Source organism: Labrus bergylta, chromosome 2, assembly GCF_963930695.1.
Source record: "Labrus bergylta chromosome 2, fLabBer1.1, whole genome shotgun sequence".
Taxonomy (NCBI): Eukaryota; Metazoa; Chordata; class Actinopteri; order Labriformes; family Labridae; genus Labrus; species Labrus bergylta.
The window spans coordinates 8043795-8062013 of NC_089196.1; the positions used below are offsets into that span (position 1 = coordinate 8043795).

An 18219-nucleotide genomic window follows, 5' to 3' on the forward strand; every position below is an offset into this window, starting at 1 on the left:
AACGATGTTGCTGAACTTCTTTTATGAGTTTTTTTTTTCTCGCCAGGTTAAGTCAAAGGTGCAGATTTTAAGGCCGAGGAGTTCGATCTCGATCTGTTTTCCGGGACAAAGTTTTTGACCCTGCTGTCTTTTCGCGTCTTGAACTATCACCATCAAACTCCTGCTCTCATGGCTCATGTGAGAGCAACTTGAGCAAGACGCAGTGCATCCTGGGAAATGCTGTCTGCAGCTGCATATCGAACAGAAGTCGATGGACGAGTCATAAGTCATACGGAAGAGTATAAGGCTCTCATTCGAGTCAAGTCAGGCAGAAATTATCAATCAATACCGGATGTAAGATCATTGTGCCTTCAAAATAAAAACGTTTTTTTTTTATCGTTTTTAATTTCAAAAGAGAATGTATTTAAAAAGCAGTGCTGCAACTACCAATTATGTGCTTCTAAAATTCCCCATAGTATCTCAATCAATTGATTAATCACTTTAACTGTCAGAAAATAGAAGAGCTCTTGATGTAGCCTATTAACAAGAGTTGGATGGATTGAACACTTCTTTGTGTTATGTACACCCAACAAAAGTCACAATCTAAAGGAAGTCAGTTCATTAACTTAAATGACTTAAATGAAAAACACCAAATCTTTTTATTTTAGTGATTGGCAGCAGAAAATTACATTTTATTTTTGTCTCGTTATTTTTGCTGGAAAATTAATGAATCATTAACAACTTGTGAAAACGGTAGGCTTATGGTATGTTTTTTGGTCTGTAGGTTGACTGGTAAGTATCAATTAATCCAAAGAGCATCCAAAAATCTGAGGATTGTGACCATCTTGCAAAAGCTTGAAAAAAATATAAAGATCGTTATGTTTCTTGTTTTTGTTTTTCATTTTTCTTGAAATGAGCACGTTTGAAAGCCATGAAATCTTTAATTTTTTTCATCCTTGGTGATCAAATGAATCACAAGTTATAAGGTATGGCAAAGTAAATATATTCATGTAGCATAATTTGTACCCATAAAGACACCCCAGAGTGATTCACTGTAGGATACAAGTGCAAAAGCACAACAAGAAAATAAATGTATCTTTGCATGTTAGATATTGTGCAGGAGTTAGCGTGCCACTTTTTAGTCTACTTTTACGTCTGACTCATACATACATCTTTTTTAGTCCTTAAAGAATTACACAAATCACACAAGATAAATATCTTGTCATTCTTTTTACTTAAAATTTTAAATTTGGCCACCCAAGTCAAAACAAAGGCAGGACGCGCCCCTGCATGGAGGTGGGAGGGGTTGTGACAGCTCCAGGGCTGTTTGCCGTATTCAGCACACCAAGTCCTTTATTTTGGAAGGTCTGGCCGGCGTATTGTTGCGTATTCCTCTGAGTGCTTGACGCTGGGTGGCTTCCCTGGTGGAGCTTTAGTATTTACAACAACATTATCAGAAGCCTGCCCGACGCTGCTGTCCATCACGGACAGACAGGGAGTCGACCCTTCGCCTAGACGCTTTTAATATGTGTTTTCTGTTTACGGCGCGCGTCGCTTCCAGTTCGGACTTCTTTGAAGCATTTGGGGATATTTCTTACAATGTTGGCGAGTGATATCCGTCTACCGTGTGCACTGCAGTGGTGCGCAGCTTCGCCTGGAGAAACACCTGTGCGCCTCTCCTCTCCACTGGCCACACAGTCATGAATGTTGAATAGGTATGGATTTCAAACCTGCGCACGAGCCCACGCACCAAACATCCACGTAGCTCTAGTCTAGGAAACAAGAGGTATGACACTGCGATCTGCTTTGTTAACAATGTCTCATTGAACGTTACAGCTCATCAATGTGTTTGCCATCAGTTGGTTTCGGCCTTGGTGGCAGCAGCTCGACAATGAACCAGAGGAGCATTCGGAGGAGTGATGAAGGTTTCGAGGTGGTTTAATGGTTGGGTTTGATGGTCAGTCTTTCCTAAAAGCAGCGGGAGTGTGCGGGGGAGGTGGGAGCGTCTTGTTGCTGTTAGACAGGATATAGGGGAGGATCTATGGGAGCAGAATTGCCCGACCATGTTTGGTGGGAGAGCATCGTGGAGTTCTGATCACAGTTGACGCATTGCACTCCCCGCGTTTTGGTGTCTGGTCCATTATATTTATATAATCATACTCATGTAAGCGAGCCTTTTTTGTCTTACAGCATACGGTTACACAGAGTATAGCTCGCCCCCTCCCCCCCCCCAGGAACCATTTATGCAGCTCCCGCTGAGCAACCTATGAATGCCAATTATAAATGTGGGTGGGCATCAACACTGTTTAAGTTTACATAATTCTGCTTAGTGTGCGTGCTGCGCAAAATACAAAAGGGAGAGATTTTGGTTAAATGCATGACTCATGGGTTTGTGTGTGTGTGTGTGTGTGTGTGTGTGTGTGTGTGTGTGTGTGTGTGTGTGTGTGTGTGTGTGTGTGTGTGTGTGTGTGTGTGTGTGTGTGTGTGTGTGTGTGTGTGTGTGTGTGTGTGTGTGTGTGTGTGTGTGTGTGTGTGTGTGTGTGTGTGTGTGTGTGTGTGTGTGTGCGTACACACTGGTAGTAGTCATTTTGAAGTTGACAGTGTGTGGGTGAGTTCAAGCAGGTGTGTATTACATGAGGTGCATACTGGATAATAAAATTCTGTCTATTTCCGAGGAGGATTTGTTTAACAGACACACATTTGTGACACTGATATGTGCTTCAGATTAACTGTGGAAATCAACACTCGTCCGTAAATAGGGCATTAAATTGCAGCATCCCTTTAATGTGATGTACAGTGTGTTGTCTCTTCTGATACCTCTTTCTCTCCTTCTGTCTTTTGTTTTTCAGCGAACAGATCACCCTAAGGCGCGGTGACTGTCTGCATTTGTCTAAAAGAGCAACAGAAGGAGCAGCACAAATACCGCACAACCAGACATCATGCAGGGAGAAACCTTCCCTCGCTGCAGAGTGCTGAAATGTTAGCACAGAAGAGCAAGAGTGTCAGATCAAATCAGCAAACTGTTTACATTAGGGGAGGCGATAAGAGCTGCCTGACACCAGACTCCCTAACGCCCTGCGTGTGGTTTAAGGCCCCTTTCAATCACGATCGAGAAAAGACGCATTAACTGATCTCTCATCAGCACTTTTCTCTTTTTCTGTCAGATTCAGCACTCCTGCAGTGAGCAGAGATGGAGTGGTCACTAGAAAATGTGAGGGAGATGGTGGCAGGAGGGATGCAGTCTATAAGGGAGTGTGAGATCTGTGCTTTCGCCATTGCCATGTGTGTGCTGCTGCTCTTTATGTGGTATTGTTACAGGGTGGGCCGGGAGCACGGGTCCAGCCCTCTGCGTGGGAGGTATCTGACTGGGCCCGGCCGGATTGGAGGGGTGGTGGGGGGCTTTATGAGTTCAGACTGCAAAGGAAGGGGCAAAGGGAAACATGGATTGTTGCTAGAAGAGCAGAATGGCTTCGCTTTCTGTCAGTCTTCAGAGTGCTTCCGTTGCACCAGCGCCGGAGAGAGTCTGAACCAGAGGCTCTATCACAGCCTGCAGGAATACGCCAAGCGCTACACCTGGTCAGGTATGGGCAGGGTGCATAAAGGAGTACGAGATCAAGGCAGATACCTGAACAGCCGACCCACCATCCAGCGGCCAGAGGTCTTCTTCCTCCCAGATCTTCCATCAGCCCCTTTCTTCTCTAGAGAGATCCAGAGGCACGATGTGGAGCTGCTGGAGCAGAGCTTCCCCGCACTCCTGGCAGAGTTCGAGAGCATCTACCACCAGCCTCCAGCCCGCAGCGGCTCCTGCCTCCCCCCGGGTTGGAAAGCCAACAGCACCCCTCGTGGGCAGTGGTGGACATACTACCTGGTCAACCAAGGCACCCCTATGGTTCTCAATGTGAGGAGGTGTCCCCGTGCCTGGAGAGTGCTGGGCCAACTGCGTACCTTCATCGCCAATAATGTGTTCGGAAACGCCTGCTTCTCTGTGCTGACGCCCGGTGCTCTCATCTCCGAGCATTACGGCCCAACAAATGTCAGGCTGCGCTGCCACCTGGGTAAGAGAGTGAACTGTTTAGTGAGCTGAAACTGATTCAACCATGTGATGTCTGATGGCTGTGAGTGTATTCAGCTTGGCACCACAGCAGATGATTACTGTAATAAGCATATTTAACCAGAGCGGAGCAGCTCCGGTGATCAGCTGCTGTCGTGTGTAGACTGAGAATGTGAATCCTCTTGGATCATGATACAACGTAGATTCAATTTAGTGGCTTATTTCAAGATTTTTATTGGGTTTTACATCACCTTAGCATTGACTCTAATTCCAGCTGTGCCCTGTGTGACAGAGATAGAGATTGTAATTGTTGTGCATGCAGGATGTTTTGTTAGAAGCTTTGAAAAGGCATACTGTGGTTGCAGGACATTTTGAGAGCAGGTCTTAGTCAGATATTTTTTTACCTGGGAGGTTGCTAAGCAACCATAACTGCTTCAAAATGCATTAATTTCCCATAATAACACATGGATGGACTTGTGTGTCTCTGGCAGGTCTCAGAGTGCCCCCTTCCTGTGAGCTTGTGGTTGGTGGGGAGCCACAGTGCTGGTCTGAGGGCAGCTGTCTGCTTTTCGATGACTCCTTCCTCCACAGGGCCTTCCACGAGGGTAAGAAGGGATTAAAGTGTAATCCTTTGTTTCACTCTGCCTCTTATTATTTATTCCTTGAAGGAGGATTGACCTGAAAAAGGTCTAATTCAGCATCGCTAAGAAAAACAGAGTCTTTCTAATGTGAGGCTGATCCAGATTTCAGGTTAACATTTTTATCAAATGGAGTTATTTTGTTCTAATGTTGCTGTTTTTCCTGTGTTTTTGTGCAGGTGGTGCAGAGGACGGCACCAGAGTGGTCTTCATGGTGGACCTCTGGCACCCTAACGTGGCCGCAGCTGAGAGACAAGCCTTGGATTACATTTTTACCCCGGGCCGCTTAGAGGACAAAGAAGGGAAATAGGTGTGAGTGAAAAACCATGTCCGACAAAAAAAGACAGATGGAATATAGGGATGGGTTTGTAGGATTGGGGAGCAACTCTTTTTCTGCCTCCAGACCAGCTCTCATATTCACTGTGTACATATTCTCCGTCTCATACAATATCTCACCTAACTCTTATAGCTAATGACCGAACATTGGCCCTCTGTTATCAATCATGTTTTTGTCAGCATAGCTGTGTGAAAGACCGCCTCACCTGAAAACTCCAAATCATCAGGTACATGAATATTCATTCAGCCATTTGACTGATGTATATTTACATTGTGGCTTTGACATTTCAGCCTAAATGTCGGTGTAATTTATTTTTAATCATTTTATTTCCAACAAACTTGCATCAGAGCTCTAAAGATTTCTCGATTCCTCGGTTGATCTTTCCAAATTAAACCCCAAATCTCTAGATAATTAATAAGTTGTGCACCAACTTTTGGTTTTGAATTGATTGGTTGACAAAACTAAAAATTTAAAGACAACACCTAGGCTCTGGAAAATGTGATGACCATTAAAAAAACATCTTTGTCGACTTAATTATGGTTTGTTTAATTATAGTTGCTTAATAAATAATGAAAATCATTTTAACTTTCAGAGCTAATTTGCGTTTGTAAAAAATCAAACAGTTTGCTGATAGAGAGCCTATTATGTTATAAATATGTCAAATGGCAACGAGTTTCGCCAACAGCTATACATGAACCGGACTCATGTAGGTAGCATGTATGTAGTATGTCTCCTCTCCCAGACATAAGGTTACAAATAAGATTTTACAAGGTGTGGGTGGTATTAGTTTACGCTTAACATCTTACAAGTATCATTAATTCTTTTGCACTTACTGTAACCGCCTCCATACATTTCTGCAAGGGCTAAGTAATCTGATCATTCTCCCCACTACACATCATATCCAGTCAGAAATGTGCCACGTTTTGCAAGATTATCAGTGTTCTTGCACATTTTATTATTTTGAAAAAAAAAAAAAGTACAACTCCCATTTTCAAATGTGGGACTGTGATTGAATATTTATGAGTGTGTGCAAATAAAAGTCTTTCTTCATGCAAAACCTTGACAAATATTTTAGGGATTACATTTCTTATCTACATGGAAAGAGGGCTAACCTAAAGCTACAAGACCTGCTGTTTAAAGGCAACACACAGTGAAGCCAGATTACAAGAACATGCAGTAGTTGCACACGTCTTTATTGGTACAGTCTCATTACTGAGAAACACATTCAGTATCATTCTGTACTCATCATTTTAGCTGAGTTACCTGCATGATGCACAGTTTGGACTTCACTATTAAAAAGGCGACTTCTACTAGATTCCTCACTAAAACATTGCACAGGATGATACAGCAGCGTGATGACACAAACTACAGAAATGATTACTTTTCTCTGTGAATGTTATAGAGACGACTAAACAGATGGATCCATGTGTGATTTGATAACTGAGGTCCAATGTTGATCATAACATGAATGTTTACAGACGCAGCTAATATCTCTGTTCTGACTCCTGCTGGTGTGGTGGTTTGTTGTGCTCCTCTTTCAAAAAAATCGATCCTGGTTTCATGAGACATGGTTAGAAAAGCACATTTTTAGGTCAAATCGTGTAAGTCGGCCTGTGCTGTAATGCTGGGGATGAAGTGTTTTTGGTAAATTTACTAAACTCTTGTAATTTGGTTGCATTTGATATCCGGTTTGTATTTCTGTAAATAGGGTCAAGATTGAAAACAAACGGAACGGTGTGGGATGTGTTTGAGGTGATTGTCTTCAATGCTATATCTATTGTGTAGTGTTGATTTGCAGCTAAAGCAAGTGCATTTCTGAAAAAGCCAACCATGAACTCATTTTGATAGATTACAATTTGTAGATTCTGTAAAATGTTTATGAATACTCTCTCTTTGTTGTTCTGTGATGTGTTTCCTTTTCATTTGGCAGCGCCACACATCGCACAGTGTAAAAGGTAATGCAAATTAATCTTCAGCAGCTTTACAGGTCCATCCATCGCAAATCAGAATACCAGTCCATTCGATTCCAATGTTTACAAAAGTATGATTATTTACAAGCTGTTTACAACATGGGATGAGAGCGACACTCACATTGAGCTGTCTTTAATTAGGTTTAAAATCAAGAGTGCTGTTAAAAAGAGAATGAATCATTCCCCAAAGCATTTGCTTTACATACACAGTACATTGTGGAGCAACCATTTTGTTTACATTTGAATGAAGATTTGTCCTTTAACACATTCTTGTGTGGATTTTGAACAGTATTTCTGTACATTTAATAAATGGACTAGTATCTTATTTAATCAGCTGTTGTCAGAAGTGTCACTTTCACACCAATAACACCGATCTGAAGTAAACACTGCACGCTGCATGAATGCTCTCTAGTACATTCTGCTGAGTCGACCATTTCATTAATTAAACTGCTCACGCACGCAGCCACTACACTAAACAGTGATAAAAACATGCTGCAGGAGCTGAACACCTCAGCGGTATATAGGGAGCATCCTACAGAAATGCCACTCTGATATTGATTCTTTACTGAGAATAAAACTCGAGGACTAAATAGATCATGTTTCCTATTTCCAGCCAGATGCAGTTTTATAGTAGGGTCACATGGAGGCGTAGGCATGCAATGTTTTCTCAACACAATTTATTGTTAGACTTGCAGAGGCTCTGGAGGAGACGAAGCTAGAGGCACTAAATGCTTATAGGTTATACCAACATCATATTAAAAACATTATTGTCTCCACCACCCACAGGTGTTGTGTTTATTGTTTCACACATACAGGTAAATATTTGGCCCCATATATGTATCCGTACTGGAAGAAAACTCAAGTCAATGTCTGCCTCTTCTGATCACATTTCAGTGCAATGTTTCTAAATAGGTTGGTACTTTGGTACTTGTATTTATAAGCTGCTTGTTTTATGGGCCCAGAAGTGTTTTTTTCCAGTGTCACAGCTGCTGAGTTATCACAGTAGTCTTAACTGTTGAGGGAGAGCAGAATACTGCAGCACTGTGGGAGGTAAACAGTTTGAGATCATGCAGTTTTACATATGTAGCCGACTAAGGATATCCTTTTAGCAGTATGCATTTGCATCACCAACTCATATAATCTTACATAATAACACAGACACATGGATGCCAACATGTAACAAAATGAGTCTCTTTTTTTAAACCAGTGGGATGAGGAGCTGCAGTGGACTCCAGGGACCTCTAGGTGTAGCTACTGAGGTGCAACGTGAGTCCCAGACAGTGAAAGTGAAAAGAAAATAACAGTTGAGCAGAGCGACCAGAAAATGAACATTGAGGAAAGACACCACAAATACCTGTGAATTGTTGTTTTATTACCTTAATGTTGTTTTCAAATATGATTAATCAGAGCACAGCCAACCATCGGACAAGCATCGAGCCTCAAACCTGCAATGAATTCATACAGTCCCATCACACACACAAAAAAAGAAGGCTTATAGCCAACCTGTTGCATGATTTCAGGCTAGGATTAATGGATGTTTTGCCTTTTCGACTCTTGGCAAGATGGATTAAAGGAACGTGTGTGGTGAGACAGTGAGTCATTTTGACCAGGGGCCCCATGCAGGTTAATCTGTAAATTGGTAGTACTGTGTCAGTAGTATTTTTTTTTAACTATAGGATGAAAAAAGCGGCACACCGTAGCCTATTAGATCAATTGATTTTATGGATATATTTTGTAAATAACTTTTGCATGGACAGTTGATTAGATTTCTTTATTATGCCTTAGTGGTAACATAGTTGCATCAATGTGGGACTAATGTAATAATTATCTAAGCTGTCAATGTTTGTGGTGGAAAAGTTTTGTCGTCCACAAAGACATACTACTGTAAACATCCACACGTCACTGCCACGATGCCAGAGCAAAGCACTCGCATCACTCACATCAATGAAAGGTGACGCGCTCCGCAGTGTTCCGCTGTCCGCGCGCGCTCCTGCCGCGCTGCCGCACAGCAATCAGGTGGTGAAATGTAGCCTAACTTACCGCGGCAGCCAGGCTCTGCTAAATGCTAATATGGGACGACAATGGAGAGGAAACGGTGTCTGGTGTCGACGATAAACGCACCGACGCAGACTAGACCAGATCCGCAGCGATGAGCTCTTCCTTTCCGAAATCTGAATCCACGACCTCCTTACTGAAATCGACGTCCTCGGCGGCGAGGAGACCAACACACCTCCCTGAACGCACCGCAGAGAGCCGGAGAAGTCAGCATCACCATCAGCATCAGCACCAGCATCACCACCGTCCCGCCGCAGTCCAGAGCAGCAGCAGCAAAGCCGAGGAGTCCTTCTGGTCGGCCGAGTGCGACGTCAGCGCCCGGAGACCCCTATGCCACCCGTCCCTCGTCGGCAGCCAGGACAGTAGTAACAATGCAGCCACGCGTGGCAAGTGTAAGTCACACGCCCCTCACAGCCAAGTTTCCGACCCACCGGAGCCAAACGGCGAGGCGGACCGAGGTGTGAGGGAGCACTGCAGGTCATCCAAGTCCACGCATCGGCACCACCACCGCAGGAAGCACCACCGGGAGGACCGTCCGCCGGCGGCAGGAGCCGGACCACCTGAATCTGAGCATCCCCGTCGCTCCCACACGCACAGCCGCCCGGTCCCCAGCTTGCCCTCTGTTTCGGACAGCACCGACGACAGGGCTCCTCTCTGTGAGCCGAAGGACCAAAAAGGGGCCAATGGAGGGGGTCAGGTCAGCAGTCCTTCCCCGTCCTCCTGCTCCCTCGTCCCACTGTCCAGCAGGTCCTCCCGGCGGTCCAGGAGGTCCAGCGCTGCTTCCTCTGCATCCGAGATCAACTTACGCACCATCCTCAATTCACTGTTTGGGCAGGTAAGGCCCTGAAACACTCAGTGTAGTAAACATATAGTCTTTTGGTTTTAATTAGATCACATTTACATCTTTACTGTTTGTTGTTATTTGGCAAATGTCTTGACTAATTTGCCCCTCCTGACAAGAACAACCAAAACCCAAATTTCTAATTACATTTAACTTAATTGGAGTTGACTAACAACAGCCAAAGAAGTGTGCTTTACCATCCAATGTAAATGGATGATATGACACTACATAAGTTCCTGTAAACTTAACCAAAACATTTAAAAAATATATATTGCTTTCTTATTTCTACAAACATGCAGATATGAAGTGGTTAACTGTGCTTTCTGGCTCCACTGACGTCTTGTTTACAATCAATACGCTAATGTGCTCTGTGATGCAGCCTGTAAACACTGTCATTTCTGCACAGACTATAGAGGGAGAAGCTTCCTCTACACATCCACTCCTTATGTAATTTTTAAATCCAGCACCACCTCCTCAATCAGCAGTTCTGTCTCACTGAAGTGGATGTGCCAGGGCAGATGAAATGTTCTGCCGCAGAGAGGTGGAAATCTCTGAGGTGCTAATCACACAGTCAAAGACAATAATATGTGATCCTCTGTAGCATCCAATCAGGAACACTGCAGTGATTGTTGTGCTGCGTTTGAGGGGAATTACTTTGATGCTCCTGTTGTGATTGAGTTTCTATTTTTGAGCCTTAAATATAATTACACAAAAGAAAAAGAGCTCAGGTTAATACTCTTGAATGCTGAAAGTGATGTGATTCTGCATAGAAGTCTGTTCAATCATGCAGTTTCATCTGCCAGCATACCATCTTTTTATTTAGTTGTCTATCAGTGGCATTTTTTTTAGTCTCTTCCTCAGAAATCAGACTAATAGTTCTCATCATTTAGGCTGCTTCATTCTGATTAGGGATCAGGAAGCAATTCATGTCTGCTGCTGAAATAGGAAACTCTGAGCTCTAAATAGGCTCAGTATTGGAACATGGAGATCTTCCGTTGTGGCTCCAAGGGAAAAATCTTCTAGTACTTATAGTATAAAAGCCCGGTCCACGAATAACCTGTGAGTCAGTGTGCGAGCTGCTCTGTGAAAACATTAGCGTGACCTGAAAGAGGTCTTTGATGAGCAAGCTGGATGGAGAGGAGTGTAATGACGGGCAAAAATGGAACACATGGCTGCAAGGATTCATGTTCTGCTTTTGGCAAACTGTGTTGGAGAAATGCATTCAAAGTCAAATTGATTTTTTTTGCAGCTCTGGCTTCATGTAGTGTTTTGACAAGCCAGAGTGGGAATACATGTGAGCAGATGGTGATCAGGTACCTGGGGAGGTGGATTGTTTGAGTGCTTACCTGACTAGCTATATCTGTATTCTAGTCATGATGGTCTTTTTTCTGCAGATTCATATGATACAATATTCAGTGTTACAAATAGACTGCAGTGACTATATTGTTTACACTATCACAGTATAAAATGTGTCATTCTCTGTTGCCATGTGGCTGCCGGAGGTCAGAGTGACCTTGTCTTTTCCTACAGAGGGCAGAAGAGGCTGTGTTGGGAGTGGGTGGGGGGTTGTAAAGAAAGCAAACACATATGCTGAAAATGAGGCATATGTGTTAAAGTGCAATCTCTATAGGCCACGAATAAGTGTCACGCTTGAGATTGCAGGTGAGGACTTGAAATAGGTCATCACACAGTGTTCTTGTAGAGTTGCCTAGTAGGGATTTTCAAAGCAGAGAAAGAGGAAACAAAATCACAAAATGTTTGTGACCCTGAAATATCAGGGACTCATCAGGTGCAGATTTTCCTAACTGTAGTTGTCACCTTATCCGTAATCTGTTTCTTGTTTATTCTTATTTTTGCGGGGTGTCAGTCCGTGTTGAATTGTTTATGTTGTTTACAGAGTGAACATAACAGTTTGGTCAGTGAGACACTTGTGTGAAATATATCACAAGCAGTTCAACACCCTCTTCTCCTTTAATAGGCATAATTTGGTTTCCCGCCCATATCCCACTTTCCCCTCTCATTTAGCTTCACAACCTCATCCTTACCACTCTTTTTCTTACTGGGTGTCATTGATGCTCTTACTAGTACCACATTCATTTACTTCCGATATCAGATAGGTTTAGCATCCTGGTCTTCATGGGTCTATCTGTAACCCGAGTGTGCGCTCCTCTCAGAATCCAACGGGCAAACTTAAGAGAGAAAAGGTCTTCATGGTCTTTTTTGGTGCCTTTTATCTCCTTTGGTATGGGAAACTGCTTGGACTGGCCTCTGAGAACGGTAGGATTTTTGTTTTGGATTTTAACCACAAATTGTAATGTAAATTCCACGCCAGGAATCATGTCACAAAAATCTTGAGAGATGTTTTATATATGGGCGAATTTTCAGTTTTTGTGTGATTTGCCTTTACAAATAATTAGAGCAGAATCTGTGATGCAAATTTGAAATAATTAAATGACTTTACAGGACTTAAAGGGGTTTTAACATCCGTTCTATTAAATGCTGGTGGTGTTCAATGGAAATTGCTTCACAAATTTTAACTTATTCTGAAACTTGCACCGCTGTTGTTGGCTCTGCAACCTATTGTGTTCAACAAGTCAGATTACAGGCGTCAGAAATTGGCAGATCTTGGTGTGCAACAGGACCTATTTTTTTGTTAAAGTACAGGGTGTTCCACCAAGGAAGATGTTGCATAATGTCTTCAAGTGCATTCACACAAAGCCTGTTCTTCGGTGGCTTAGCTCATCTTTTTCTGCTTCTGAGTATGTTTACTGTTACTGTGACACTGTATAGGTGTGAGGTGCCAGCCCCTTCAGTGTGGCAAGTAAACTGTTGTGAATGATGAGTGGAAAGTTGGCAACCTGCTGTTTTGTTGTTGCATTTACTTTTCTGCTGTGTTTGCCACACACTTACATAAACACTCACACACACAATACTTTTACAGTAAAAGGCAGTACTTTCCTAGCATTTTACTTATTTTTACTCACCTCTGCTCCATGTATCTAAAACTGTTTCTACAGCTGTCTGAAGATGCTCCAGGATACAGAGAGGATGTTGTTCTGAGGGGTGCTTGCCTGTGAAGAGGTGGGCCAGGCAGGGTAGCTTTGGCTTTATCAGGTGTCCATTGTTTCCATGACACAAAACTGCATTCTCGTGTGCAACATACAGTGGCAAACCTGCGTAAAGTCAGGGCAACATGCAAGCATGTACATAAGTCTTGACAAAGTCTCCACATCTGTCTGTTTTTACATCAGCTTTGTAGCTAACCTGGACTGAGTGTCTATCATTACCATACACAATGCCACAACATCTATCTCCCCAAGTTTGTGGGGACCCTAGCAATTATTTTTTTGTCTTAATATTTTTACTATTTTGACTTTAAGTTGTCTGTTGGGAACACACACACGTTTTGGAGAATGAACCAGAGAGCTCGCACATGACCATTAGAGTGTTCTTGAGGTTGTGCAAAGTTGTAATGTGTAATAATAAAGCAACAGCACGTACATTTGTTCTGCACATTAGATCTGTCGTTTCCAACCTCTTAGTTAGATTGATGCCCCTCTCAGGCCTGACTGGTAAATATATGGCTGGAGCCAGCAGCCCGTTCGCTAAGCTTAGTATCAAGTGCTGGCCTTTACTGTTCAAATGAAAGAGATTACATCTGCCAGCGCCAATAAATATCTGTCATCGCTAACATGTTAAATCTTCTTTTTTTAATTACCTCACTGTAGGCTTTTGTCTAAATAAAAAATGAGTGCCAAACAACATGATGTGATTTTACAGGGTGTAGGTTGTTTGAATATTCATTGGCTGTGTGATGTTTTGTCCTGCAGGCCATCAAATCTGACTTGTTTTCATATGAAAAATTGTATTTATGAGTATTTATAGACACTGATATGGAAATTTTGTTTCCTTCAGAAAGAGCTAGACCAGCTCTTTCAACTCTTTGTGCTAAACTAGGCTAATGGATTAGGTTTCTGACTGACGCTTACCAACATGAGACTGGGGATGCTTTCATCCAACTCTTGTAAAGAAAGCAAATCAGCATACTTCCCAAAAGTCAACTGTTCTTTTCATAACAAGTTCCTATTACTCTGCACAGTGTATGGAGTTATCCTGCGCTGGGGATGGCAGGTGAATTGCAGCAAACGAGTGAGTGGCCTTAACAATGTGAGGTCGTACGGTGGTGTTTGCACAGTGAGACAAGTGAAGTGATGACGCCTGCAGCTGTCAGTGAAGTGAAGATGGTAAATGAACTGACGATGATTGATTGACACATTGAAGTTCTGAAGGTGACATGTTTGATCGGCTTTCTTTGGTCCGTGTGCCCTCCTGTGTTCTAATGTCAGTAGTTCTGGTCAGACAGTTGTTCTGGCCTGACGTCAACACTCACTGTTGTGTTTAGACATCTTTCTGCTCCTGCTGTTAACCCCCTAAGGGTTCTGGGATATGTCTGCCTCTCTTTCTGCCCTTTAAAGGTTGCGCTCATTGTAAGCAAGAGCTGAAAAAATAGAAACCTTCACATTCTTCTGTGAACTCCGGGGTTATGTTTCCCAGCCATGCTTGATAGGATTCAGCCTATTTATACTTGGAGTTTTTGTCATCAATGTGAGATAGTTTCAGTCTTCTATTTGGATCTATTTTGTTAGGCTTCGTTAAGTTGAGGTTCGTAAGAAGGCTCACTATGGAGAGGATCGCTGGTTTAGGTTTGGGAATCATCAGAGCCAGAGCACTGTCAAGGGTATGTTGGCATTGTGAGCGTGTTTGTTGAGACATATGTTATGATTACTGCTTTTTTTCATTAATGCTATTTCTTTATAGGACAGAGAGCTGAGGCCAGAGGAAATGGATGGTAGGTTCCCCACTTCTTTTACTGGAATTTAACTAAATGTATTTTTCAATGATTTAACAATACATGTTTGTCATAGTGCTTTAGAAACAATAAATAAGATTAAACTGCAAAAAAGGAAAAGAAACTTAAAACCATACAGTTACTAATGATACTTCTAATATTGCTTAACAGAGTTGCGGGACGCTTTTAAGGAGTTTGACAAGGACAAGGACGGTTTCATAAGCTGCAAAGACCTTGGAAACTGTATGAGAACTATGGGATACATGCCCACTGAGATGGAGCTCATCGAGCTGAGTCAACAGATAAACATGAACTGTAAGCATTTAGATGCCTTATGTATTTATATATCAAATGTCAAGCATTAACTGTTCTTGTGTCCTAGGTGGGTTATTCAGTTTAAAAAATATGTGCTTTTTTTTGTCTCTTAAGTGGGAGGTCATGTTGATTTTGAGGATTTTGTTGAGTTGATGGGCCCAAAACTTCTTGCTGAAACTGCAGACATGATTGGAATAAAAGAGTTAAAGGATGCATTTAGAGAGGTAAGAGGCTCTTGATTCATATTTAGACTGTTGCTCTGGTCATGTTGTGAGCTTTATACCATATACTGTAATTTTCCATTGTTTTATGTTGTTGCTCTGTTCTATGTCCTCAGTTTGACACAAATGGAGATGGAGCCATTAGCACAGCTGAGCTAAGAGATGCAATGAGGAAGCTGTTGGGTCAACAGGTAACATTTGGATTATTTTTCAATAGATTCATATGCATTGTTTTCCTCTAACCTCATGCTTAGAGGGAGAAGCTCATATACTATAATATTTTACTACGACTGTCTTTCACACTATTAGTTGTATGATCCTGTATTCCTGGTCCAAACTCTGTTGAATAAGATAACACCAGGCCAGCACGACAGTCGAGCTGTATATAGCATTTAACAACAATATACATCCTACTTAGTTATTTGAATGTCATTTGACCAACTATAAAAAGAATTACAGTACAGTACAGTTACTTTTTATTTGTATGCAGCTTCTTAGCTGGTTGTTGAGCTACACGATTGGATGGTCTATAGAGCTACAATGGACTGTGGGGAGATTTACTATAATAATTGAGCTCCCGGCCAGTATACATCCAGGGTTTTCTCGCATACACAAAATTGCATGCTATGAATTCGGAACATACTACATACTCCGTTTGATAGTCTTAAAAGTATGCTGTTTCAGACACAGCACAAGATAACATTAGCAAACATTGCATTTGCTATAAAGCTTACATCACTTTCCTGTATCTTTGTCATTACCAAATGTGAATATAGCTTTCAGCCACTTTCTAGCTATTTGTAACATTTTCTAGTAAGTGGATGAATGCTCACATAAACTGCTGTCGAACTGTAGATGATGGATTATCAAATGTGTTTTTGAAATTTGAGAAATGGCCAGATTTTGCAACGTTCATTGCCTTTACTGTTGCTGATCCATGACGATGCGGTAAATTACTAACAATACTTTAAAATACCATAAATACAACTTCCATACAACCTGGAATGTAATACAACATTATAACAGCATTCAAGCTTCCAACCCTTAGCACGAGCTCAGGAAAATGGCCACGTGGTCAATAGATAAAAGAGTATGTACAACATTTTAGGTGGTTCTCCATTAACAGCTGCTAACCTCTTGTTTCCAGGTTGGTCTAAAGGAAGTTGAAGATATCCTGAGAGATGTTGACTTGAATGGTGACGGGCTTGTTGACTTTGAAGGTAACCTCGCCTTTTGCTTACTACTTATTTACGGTATATTGCTACCTCACACTGTGTCATTCTACTCTCTCCTCTCTTTCCACAGAGTTTGTTCGAATGATGTCTCGCTAAGATCACATAATGATCCGTCCTGAATGTGAAGCTGTGTCCTTCTCTATACCTAGACCAAGTACAACAGCAGACATGCTAAGATGACTGAGCCACCCAAATCTGAATGACACTGGAATTCAAACTCCTTGAATGTTATGGAGCGACGAGTCACCTCAAAACCTTCGATCAATAAGTGTTCTTCCTGAAAAGGTCTCCAGTTCAACTGAGGCAGAATTTGCTGTAGCCTAGCAGATGATTGTCCAACTTTTGATTTTGCACTTTAATTCTCACTAAATAACTTCCTGCGTGGTTAGATCGCTGGGGTCTTGTCTCGTCCCTACATGATAGAAAATTGTCTCACAAAATGTCGCCTTTGATGTACATCTGTGTCAGGATGAGAGAGTAAATATATGTAGAAAAGATGTCAAAGATCAGTGCACTGTCAAACACTTGTGTGTGTTATATTTTAGAAACTGTAAGTGGATTGTCCTTTGTGTGACATTGGTGCTCCTACCAGGAACCCATGTGGCAATATAACACCTGTATTGTACCTGTGTGACCATCTGTGATTCTTCACTGTGCCAGTCCAGTCCTATAAAAGAATCACTGTCTGACAGTACGTGCAACTACAAAGCAAATCTGTGATACTAATGAGAAATAGAGCTGTGTAATACAATTCGGATATGTTATCCGCTATGGTCTTATATCAAGGAAGTTGAACTAGTATTTTAGGAAATGTACAACTCTTTCAGAGCTAAGACCCAGAGAAACAATGTGCTGGCCCACACTAGCCGCTTGCCCTGTATAAGATAAACAGCAAGAATGCCATATCTGAACTGTCTTTACATTGAATGTGATTATGTTGTACCTGTAATGTATGTCAATGTCAATATGAATGTAGTTGTGGTACATTCCACACATCTGTGTTGTCAAAGCAATTTTTATGCATGCCAAAGAAAATTTATTAAATTCAGTATGCACATTTGCATTTTTGTCTAACAAAGTAAACAAAATCGTTTACCAAATTAACTGTAGAACAATAAAATGTGTTTACATTTGAGCGGTTTTTCTGTGGTGATGTTTTCAAATAAAATGCAGATGCACTATAGTATAAATTATTTTTAGATCTATACATGACATGAAATATACGCAATTGCTGATAACATTTTAAGTTTGCTGGGACTTTTACTTTCACGCTTTAGTTCCTAATCATTATTTATTAGCTGCATGGCCAGGATCAAAATGTCATTATCAATGTATTAGTGTTGCACTCTGTGCTGTCACCGCATTTCTGGAGGGCAGACCCTCTTATAATATCTATTATTCATATATGTCTCTGATACAGCACTGCAGAATCATCACTGAGGATTACTTTTACTGTTCTGTGGCTCTGTGACCTTTGATTTTTTTAGAATTTATGGCAAATATTTTTTGAGATAGAAACACAATATAGCTATTAAATCTAAGAGAAGTCTTCATTTTTTACTTCACCGTCTTGCTCTATCTAAAACTATTTATTCACTACCTTTATGTGCAAAATAATGAAATAATGATAACAGTTCAAATGACTACACTAATGTAATACAATACGTTGCACATATTGGCCAAGGCAAAATACATCGCAGACAGAAACATAAGTTTATAGCAGAAATC

At 41.7% G+C, this 18219-nt stretch overlaps 2 protein-coding genes across 6 annotated transcripts; both read left to right on the plus strand.

The window, feature by feature from the left end:
- The first annotated feature begins 1350 nt into the window (after positions 1-1350).
- On the plus strand, positions 1351-7305 carry asphd2 (aspartate beta-hydroxylase domain containing 2). Of its 3 annotated transcripts, XM_029276869.2 has the most exons (5): positions 1351-1694; positions 1816-1936; positions 2829-4034; positions 4522-4635; positions 4848-7305. In XM_029276869.2, exons 3-5 carry the CDS (start codon positions 3170-3172, stop codon positions 4976-4978), a joined length of 1110 nt encoding a protein of 369 aa, XP_029132702.1. In that variant the 5' UTR covers positions 1351-1694; positions 1816-1936; positions 2829-3169; the 3' UTR covers positions 4979-7305. The 3 variants fall into 3 exon arrangements, with proteins under 3 accessions (XP_029132702.1, XP_020486736.1, XP_020486735.1); XM_020631080.2 differs by lacking the exon at positions 1816-1936 and having other exon boundaries at positions 1351-1765; XM_020631079.2 differs by lacking the exon at positions 1816-1936.
- Positions 7306-8382: 1077 nt separating this feature from the next.
- Positions 8383-17626, plus strand: cabp1a (calcium binding protein 1a). 3 transcript variants are annotated; one of them, XM_020631129.3, is made up of 7 exons: positions 8383-9865; positions 14690-14720; positions 14892-15035; positions 15150-15259; positions 15373-15447; positions 16404-16476; positions 16562-17626. In XM_020631129.3, exons 1-7 carry the CDS (start codon positions 9125-9127, stop codon positions 16585-16587), a joined length of 1200 nt encoding a protein of 399 aa, XP_020486785.1. In that variant the 5' UTR covers positions 8383-9124; the 3' UTR covers positions 16588-17626. The 3 variants fall into 3 exon arrangements, with proteins under 3 accessions (XP_020486785.1, XP_020486786.1, XP_020486787.1); XM_020631130.3 differs by lacking the exon at positions 8383-9865 and adding an exon at positions 11909-12148; XM_020631131.3 differs by lacking the exon at positions 8383-9865 and adding an exon at positions 13127-14609.
- Positions 17627-18219: the final 593 nt, after the last annotated feature.

Bases quoted from the DNA above. Each gene is read 5' to 3' on its own strand.
- asphd2 (XM_020631080.2), top strand. From the start codon at position 3,170: ATGGAGTGGTCACTAGAAAATGTGAGGGAGATGGTGGCAGGAGGGATG. The intron at 4,035-4,521 runs GTAAGAGAGTGA...TGTCTCTGGCAG, and splicing joins CAGGCTGCGCTGCCACCTGG to GTCTCAGAGTGCCCCCTTCC. The intron at 4,636-4,847 runs GTAAGAAGGGAT...GTTTTTGTGCAG, and splicing joins CCACAGGGCCTTCCACGAGG to GTGGTGCAGAGGACGGCACC.
- cabp1a (XM_020631129.3), top strand. From the start codon at position 9,125: ATGAGCTCTTCCTTTCCGAAATCTGAATCCACGACCTCCTTACTGAAA. The intron at 15,260-15,372 runs GTAAGAGGCTCT...CTATGTCCTCAG, and splicing joins TAAAGGATGCATTTAGAGAG to TTTGACACAAATGGAGATGG. The intron at 15,448-16,403 runs GTAACATTTGGA...TCTTGTTTCCAG, and splicing joins GGAAGCTGTTGGGTCAACAG to GTTGGTCTAAAGGAAGTTGA.